Raw genomic sequence first — 8,524 nt, 5'->3', positions numbered from 1 at the left:
CTGAGGCACCCCTGACCTTCCTAGGCTAAATTTGATACCCCAATTCCGTAGGTGAAGTCCGATTGATGAAATCTCATTGTTTGAACATAGTTTTGATAGAGACCTCCATTTGATCCTTATATGAATTGACGATCCGACCGTTAGATCGTCACCAAACCTTAATACACTATAGTACATAATATTTGAGGACCATAGGACTAATGGATCAGGAATCCGACATACAAAACTTCCCGAATTGGATTTCTAAGTTTGTAAATCTAAACGTCGGTCGTCACTTAATTTTAGCGATTGGCAAAGATCTGACCGTTGAATCGTTCTGAAACTTTAGGATGTTGTTCTAGAAGCTTATTGAAACCCTTGGGAAGTTACAGATCAGAAATTTGAGCTATGGATCTTTCAAATCAAATTACGCAGGGTTGTGAACCCTACCGTCGACCTTCGATCGACGGTTAACTTTTGGTCAATGGGTTTCATGTCATTCTAGAATGTCCTTGGGGATGTGTTTTATGTAAGTTACGTGTTCTATCAATAAGAATTCTAAGACATGATTTGGTATTTGTTCTAAGCGACGATTGATCGTGACGCCTCGATATTCATGTTAGGGAGTTGTAGCGCGAACTTCAGGTGAGTGGATCTTTTCCTTTTTATAGTGTGTGTATATGTATATAAACATACACATGATTGATAGTTTCCATTTATGCATTTGAAAAAGAATTTCTTACATCCGACTGGATTAGACTAAAGTTATAAAAATTAGCGAAATGATGGAATTTATGAAATATGCTACATCCTACGGGATGCACATGTATGCTTATAATCTTTGATGCCATAATTATATCTACGGCTATGAATGTTAGTACGTTGATTAGAACTATCAAATTACTGTGGCATGCTTATATTTATGTAGTTTGCTATCATTGCTGCACTCCGGAGTTAGTGCTTCCTCAGGGCTAGGCCCAGTCTTTAACGTATATGTTCACCTCCGCACCGCACGCTTGCCTTGGATCCAAGTAGGTGCCTGTCTTGTCTTACAAGTTGCATTAGGCAACTCTGACTCATAGGTGACCACGAATAGCGTCAGTCTTCACATGATTGTAGCATTATAGCGTATATTATGATTACACCCAGTCCTGTCGTACAGGTTGCATTAGACAACTCTGACTCGTGTGCTAGCATAGATTGATAAGCATCAGTTCAGTCGTACAGGTCGCATTAGGCGACTCCGACTTGTGTGCTAGTATAGATTGATTTAACACCTGATTTTACTTATAATATTGTTGAGATTTTGTGATTTTGGATGTCTTGCCCTTAGTTACGAGATATTGTGTCGTAATGAATTCTTGAGATTTTGCAAACTACAGTAAGTATTTTTATACTATACGTAGTAAGTATATTTTGGAAATTATACTTGTTTTACGGTGAGGGGTTACAATGTTTTCAGAAAGGTTTTTATAAAACTTTATTTTCAGGGCCACCCACCCTTATTTTTCGCCCCCTCCAGGTTTTAATAGCCGAGCTTTCTTGTCTACGAGGATTCATGGCAAATCTTGGTATTGGAGATTACCTTCGATGGTATGATTCTCAATCCACTCTATTGTACTTTACTTATGCTTTAACATCACGTGTGAAATGAGTTCATTCCCGCTCATAGCGCATTCTTATATTTCAGCACTTTTAGGTTTAAATTATTCACATTTTTCACTACACTTTATGGCTTCGTCAACTTCCAGATATCGAACAACACAGCTCGATTCGAATTCCAAGTGGGCATTCCGGGTCGGCAAAGTTGGCAAATTTGATGACTCCAATACTATTGTTTGTATGGTTGTATTGCCAAATTAAAATGAGAGATGCGTTATAAAATAAATCGTTTTACTATTTCCCCCTCATATATTATACCTAGAAAATAAATAGTATCGTTTGTTAAAAAAAAAGGGAAAGTAAGATAAAGATGCAAATAAATAATAACAATGTATTTTGTTCCATATAGTGAAAATATTGATTTCCAAATATAGAAACCCTCAATTTGCAAACAATTGAATTAAAAAAAGAAGGAAATTAACCCCACCAGAAAACTAATTTAAATAATTGAAAGAGAAAAAAAGTGAGAGTTACAGATTTGACATTTCCACCAGAGAAAGCAAGGTAAAAAATTATTGACCAAAATCAAAGTAAGAAATCAGAATTAATGCATTACTGCCTTCAAATTTCTAATTTATTGTTTGATTCAAACATGACTTGTATTTTAACAAATTTAAAAAAAACAAAATCACCTCAAATATAATTTTTTTTTAATTACTAACGATATTACTTAAGTTAATGTAACATTCCAATTTTGCAAAAATTAAATTAAATTAAATAATCATAATCTAATTACTCCAAATTTCAAGTGTTTGCAATCAATAAACACATCTAATAGTAATGAGCTTGTAGTTCAGTAAGTTACGAATATTTGTGGTCTCAGTTTTCATATTCCTCTCCCTAAACTACCACTTGTAAATGTATCTAAATAAAATAAAGTAAGAAGGAATTCCAAAGGTACCACCATCCTATAGATATGCCTAAGTTGTCTAAAACCTCAAATGATGATAAAAAAAAAAAAATGTTAATACTAGAATAGGCACTAGGGTAATGTATCAGTCAAAGGATTACAAATCGTGTCTCGATTACAAAACATAATTTTCCCATCAAAATTTACAATATCCACACTTTATCGATGCTGACGATTCATTTTTGAAAAACAACAAATATCTTGTCTCTAAAAGAAATGTCCAACTAGTTAAGTGCATTCATTTTTGCACTTTAGATCCATCGTGTATTGGTTACGGAACATAGATTGACTATTAACATTGTCGATACGATATTCGCACTTTATCAATAACGACAATTTATTCTGTAATAAACAACAAAAAATCTTGTCTCCAAAAGAAATATCCAAGTACCCGATATCTTATGTTCGATTCCTTCTTCCAATGATGTCGCTCAAATAAAACTAGAATGAAGATATCATTCCACATTCTAGAAGTTAAACTGAAATAAGTAACTGTAAAAAAGTTGGTGTGGAGGGTTTGTTACTTTGTTAGTGGGCAGTTAATACTTGCCCGAAAACCGTAAAACCGTATATCTTGAAAGTACGGTGACCGTATATACAGTGATTAGGTTGGCGTAGACAGAGAGAGAGAGAGATAGATAGAGAGAGAGAGACCTGACCTGGATTTGGTGTTTTTAAATCCGAAATCGTATTAAGCAAAAACGCCTCTTCATCCGAGTCGTAACTGAGTCGGCCCCGCGTCTCCACTCACTCACTCCGACTCGCTTTCATTATTTACTCACGTTTCATACGCTTCAGTCTTCACTCACAGACTCACTCACTCGTTCAAATTTCAAATCCACAAAATTTATTATTATTTCCGATTTCATTTTCTTTAAACCCCCAAAAAATGAAAGGGAATTGTCAAAACTCCGACTTTTGAAGCCGAAAAAGATCTTCCCTTTTGGGTCCGGATCCTCCGATCCGCTTCCGCCGTCGTCTCTGCCGTACTCTCTTCACTCTCCGGCGCTCAGATCCTTGAAGCCGTTTCTGCGGTTGGGCCGGAGCTAATGGAGTTGTAGTTGTTGTTGTGCGCTTGTCGAGGTGAGTGGATACTCTTTGAGCTTGTTTTACAGTGGCAGTCCGTTTGGCTGCCGAGAAAATGTGATGAAATGGCAGGAAAATGTTGAATCTTGTGGTTTTTGTATTGATTTCGGCTTGAAGACTGAGTTCTGAGCTCTAGGGATAGCCAAATGTTGAATCTTGTGCCTTTTGTATTGATCGTTGATTTCCTTACTGGTTACTTGTTGCATGTTTGTGTCAGATCAGTGTAAAATTTAAAGATTTTTGTTCTGGAAATGTGGCTTGTGTTTTGTGCTTGATGTGGATTTTATTATATAATTTATTTATTTATTTTTCAGTTTTAAATCTCGGTGTATTTTTTTATTAAATGAAGATTTTGATTGAACTAATTTCGGAATTTACTCCGAGGCAAGTATATCTGCACTCTGTTTGTTTGCTGAGAAACTGGAGGAAAATTAATTTAATTACAGTTCTTATTGGGCAATACCTTAAATTCAAGCCCGTATTCTATAGATAATAGTTTTGATGGGAATAATAATAAGATTGTTCTTAATTTTGTAGTTAGTGTGTCATGGATTCAGATAATTTGGCAGCCACCTACGGGCTTGAGGTGGCTCATCAAAATGGTGTTCATGGGCAAGCTGGTGTTGTTTCAGACGACATGAATGGGACCTTCAGCGAGAATGCTATGACGGAGACTGCAGCATCAAGTGGGAAAATTGGAAATGCTGATAAGGTGGATGACGGTGGGACTAATAGCTCATCTGTTTGGGAAGCTATAGAGGCCAATGTCAACCCTGAAAGTAATGGTTTGACTGTTGCTTTGACTATTGCTAAGGTAGGAAGTGCTGGATTTCGGCTGGCTGGTTTGAGTTAATTATACACGTCGACCTGATTTACATTTCCATCTGCATGTCTGTGTTGCAGGAAGATGAAGTGAAAGGTTCTACTCATTCAAAGCCCGCCAAAGTGCATAAAGGTCCAGGTAAGAGCAAGAATGAGAAGGCCCCTGGTCCCAAGAGTGTCTCCCCAACTTTGATGAAGAAAAGCAAAGATGGAAATGGCACAGAGGCAAAAGCTTCTGTTTCAAATGGTTCAGCTGCTTCAAATTCACGCCCGAAACAGCCTAACAAGAATAGATCATTTAATGGGAGACAGGTTCAGTCATCCAATGTAAACGTCAATTTCACCTTCGGTTTCCTTTTTTGCAGCTTTTCCAATCTTTGGATACAACATTTGTGTTGTTTTATTTTGATATCTTTGTTCTTGTTGATTATTTTGTCTAATCTTTTATTTGATTCCAACAGCAACCTGAAAAACTTGATGCAGAATTGTCTGAAGGCAGTGTGTGAGTAGTGCTTGTGTTTATGTTCTATTTCCTTGTCTCTTCTTTATGCCTTAGGGGTTTATGTCTCTTATAGCTTATGTTTAGATTTTTCTCCCTAATTCTTGGAGACCATCTTGAGTTGAGATGTTTAATTTGGAAACTATCTCTATTGAATTGTTCGCTTGGCTATTTGCTAATTGTGATTTTTCTTTTACAGGGAGAAGGCGAAGCTGAAGCCTTTGAAAAAAGGCTCCCAGAATCAGGCTGAAGGAGAATCGCAATCCTCTTTGTATCCTTAACCCTCTGAACATTTGTTGCCTACTAAATCTGCTGGTCTTCTTACATCATTTGTCTATTGCCTTTTATTTTCATTTTTCATTTATCCTTAACTGCATCTTAGAAGTCCAACAGAAGGAGATAAACAGCCTAGGGTTGGGACACTTCCGAAATATGGTTTCAGTTTTAGGTGCGATGAACGAGCTGAGAAAAGGAGAGAGGTTAGTTTTCTGCATTGCATCTTTCTGATTTTTTTTCATATGCTGAGTCTTCCAACACTATCTCTGTTATCGATGTAACGTTTACCATTACCTTGGGCAGTTCTATACTAAACTGGAGGAAAAGATACATGCAAAGGAGATGGAGAAGAATAATTTGCAAGCCAAGTCCGAGGTGGTATTCAATCAATGGTGGTCAACCGAAACCTGTGTGCGAATCCTGTTCTTATTATGAATGTTGTCTGTTCTTTTACAGGAAACTCTGGAAGCTGAGATTAGGATGCTCAGGAAGAAACTGACTTTTAAAGCAACTCCAATGCCAAGCTTCTATCAGGAGCCTCCACCTCCTAAAGTGGAGCTGAAGAAGGTACATCTTTTTCTTTCAAAATCACAAATGGCATGATGCATATTCTTTTGTTCATGCGTAATTTCCAGTTTTCTGGTGAATCTGATTTTGTGCTTGAGTTTGGAAAACTCTTTATTTTTTTTGTCATATATAGAAAGTGGTGGGGTGTGCAAGTACATTATTGACGGACTTCTAAATGGTGGTTAGTGTATAACTTTGGCCATGACCCTGTTGGACGCATTCTGGTTGCATTTCCAGTTTTCTTATAGTACAGTTGTCGTATAGGATGCCTTTGGTAGATCTTCCTATATGGTTCTGCTTATATTTCTTAGTTTAGTAGCATGTGCAACTGTTAACAACTGCTTATTTGGTAAAGTACTGGTCCTAAATTATTTTCCCATTCTTCAGTATTGTACGTGTAATTTTCCTTCAGGTCCGACAGCAAGAGAGTGCATCTTTTATCACTTATACTTCTGAATTCATGCGCCTTTTTCATTTTTGGAAAATTGAACATGTTAATCAAGCCAATCCTTAAAGTTATCAATCACTTAATCAGACTCTCACAATCTTACCCCATTCAGTCGGTTGGAACAGTGGTAGTATCTGAGTTATTATTGACTAGTCTAGTACAGCTACCATGCTCCGTTTGATTGGAAAGGAGGCATGACAGACGTAATATTTTGATGCTGCGAACAACTGTTTTACCCAAAATTGCACTGAGCATTACAGTTCATACTTTGTTAGTCTACTGAAAGCTTATAAAAAATTGGTGTCAAGTTTCTTGACTAATATGTAGTCTAAACATGTATTCCTACTATGATTAGTTAAGTTGGAACTGCATCGTGATAATCATGCTTCACTATACTTGGCTGTTATTTGACAGCAGTGCACTGCTATATTTTGGCCTTGATGTCTAGTGCAATTGATGCAGATACCAACTACAAGAGCCAAGTCTCCCAAGCTCGGACGTAGGAAGAGCTTACCTCCTGCAGTTTCTGAAGCACACGGTAATACCAATGGTCGATCTAGCAGGCTTAGTCTGGATGAGAAAGTACCTCAGAACACTGCTAAAGGGCCCTCTCCTGTGCATCCAAAGAAGCCACAACGGAAGTCTCTTCCTAGACTCCCGTCTGAGAAGACCACTTTACCAAATGTGGTGAATGAGCCAAAAACGACTTCTAAGGCAGTAAATGAGGAAAAGACCAACTTAATTGCTGCAATGATTGAGGAGAATGCCACCGTGCCCACTGCAGAAAGTGAAGCTGGATCTCACACCCAAGAGGAGGCAGCAGTTCCCAAGGCCGAGGCAAGCAAAGAGCAGTCCCATACAGATGACGAGACAGCGGATGAAGACCAACACCAGCCCGTCTATGTTCAAGAACCTATAACCTCGGAGCATTGAGCAGAAAGCATGGACAAAACTGGACGCACAGAGAGAGCTCCATCAAAAGACACCGTTTATGAAAATAAGAAAGGTAATAGACCTGAATCAATTCAACGACGAAGGCATGAAGAATTTTGCATTATGGTTTGTGATGTCTGTCTTGTCCGTAGTCAGCAGCATGGTTGTTTTGTGTGCTTGCTTTCAAGGTTGCTGGTCATTGTCATCGGAACTCTGAATTCCAGTTTTCCGCACCGTATGTAACTATTTGCAGGGTTGTTTTTCTAATTTATATGTTTAAGCGTATGCATTAGTTGCCAGATAATTGGGAAGACTTGGGGAAAATTTTGGAAAAACTTTTGTTAGATATATATAGTTGGTGCTTGGAAAAGATATATGTTAAGCTGGTTCTGTTGAACAATTGGGAATAGTGAATCAATCAAGGCTGATTTTGTGTTGTAGATTTTCCTGGTCGCTTCGATGTCTTGAACTTTACTGCTTTCTGTATTTTACTTCAACTCCACGGAAAATTTACAAAGGTGTCTTGCTGGTTCAGTTTTAATTTTTTAATTTTTGGGTTTTCAATTTTTTTCAAAAAAATTGAAAGTAGTTACCTAACAAGATTGTAGTTCTCAAAAAAGTGAAAACCAAACTAAAAACCAAAAAGAATGATTATCAAACGACCTTAATTAAACAAAACCTACATAAAACTTAATTTTGTAATTACCAATGGATGCGTTATTATTCCAATTTAGTGAAAGCCTGTGTTCGGTACCCTGATAAGGATTGTGGACTAGACTCGATGTTTGATGTTTGATGTTTGAGTGTAGTCCCAAATAACCAAGACGTTTGAATGTCATTTTGACCCAACATGCATTCCAAATCATGTTTTGGTGTCTCACTTTACTATATGTTGTTGCTGACCCTAAAAACTACTAAGACTATATAGCGCACAGGTCCAGTAACTAATAAGCTAATTACGTCTTCTGGTTATGTGCGAGGCATGCCAACTCGACGGCTGAGCTCGATTGGGGAGTAAAATATGCTGATGTCGTGTTTAGCGCACTGCTGACTTCTCGATCTTGTGACTGCGGCCGAGGAAGGAACACGTCTCGGTCTTTGGGTTTTAGAGCCTAAAGACAAGGCTACTAGTCTTGTGAAGTTCACAGATCGTCGGCATCGGGTTTGGTCACAGAGATTATATTCGTAAGTGTATAAGCACGCCGAATTGGCACCAAACTATACGGACACAAATACTCAAATGAGATATATGTCTTGATGGTAAACGTGGTTTAGCCGTTAGAATGTTGAACTCTAAAACGTACTTGTGAATACCCAATCATAAAACAAACTTGACGTTCAA

At 37.7% G+C, this 8,524-nt stretch overlaps 1 protein-coding gene across 2 annotated transcripts; it reads left to right on the top strand.

Moving 5' to 3' along the window:
• Window positions 1-3,211: 3,211 nt before the first annotated feature.
• LOC137717385 (protein WVD2-like 5) lies at window positions 3,212-7,622 on the top strand. 2 transcript variants are annotated; one of them, XM_068456748.1, is made up of 9 exons: window positions 3,212-3,634; window positions 4,195-4,451; window positions 4,541-4,786; window positions 4,921-4,961; window positions 5,158-5,229; window positions 5,341-5,437; window positions 5,538-5,609; window positions 5,691-5,801; window positions 6,712-7,622. In XM_068456748.1, exons 2-9 carry the CDS (start codon window positions 4,275-4,277, stop codon window positions 7,180-7,182), a joined length of 1,287 nt encoding a protein of 428 aa, XP_068312849.1. In that variant the 5' UTR covers window positions 3,212-3,634; window positions 4,195-4,274; the 3' UTR covers window positions 7,183-7,622. The 2 variants fall into 2 exon arrangements, with proteins under 2 accessions (XP_068312849.1, XP_068312848.1); XM_068456747.1 differs by having other exon boundaries at window positions 4,175-4,451.
• Window positions 7,623-8,524: the final 902 nt, after the last annotated feature.

This window comes from Pyrus communis, chromosome 15, assembly GCF_963583255.1.
Source record: "Pyrus communis chromosome 15, drPyrComm1.1, whole genome shotgun sequence".
NCBI lineage: Eukaryota > Viridiplantae > Streptophyta > Magnoliopsida > Rosales > Rosaceae > Pyrus > Pyrus communis.
The sequence above is the reverse complement of the archived record's forward strand: the minus strand, read 5'-3'. Positions and strand labels throughout refer to the sequence as shown.

Excerpts from the sequence above, each read along its gene's own strand:
- LOC137717385 (XM_068456747.1), top strand. The coding sequence starts at position 4,185 with ATGGATTCAGATAATTTGGCAGCCACCTACGGGCTTGAGGTGGCTCAT. Across the intron at positions 4,452-4,540 it reads TTGCTTTGACTATTGCTAAG|GAAGATGAAGTGAAAGGTTC; the intron begins GTAGGAAGTGCT and ends TCTGTGTTGCAG. Across the intron at positions 5,802-6,711 it reads CTAAAGTGGAGCTGAAGAAG|ATACCAACTACAAGAGCCAA; the intron begins GTACATCTTTTT and ends CAATTGATGCAG.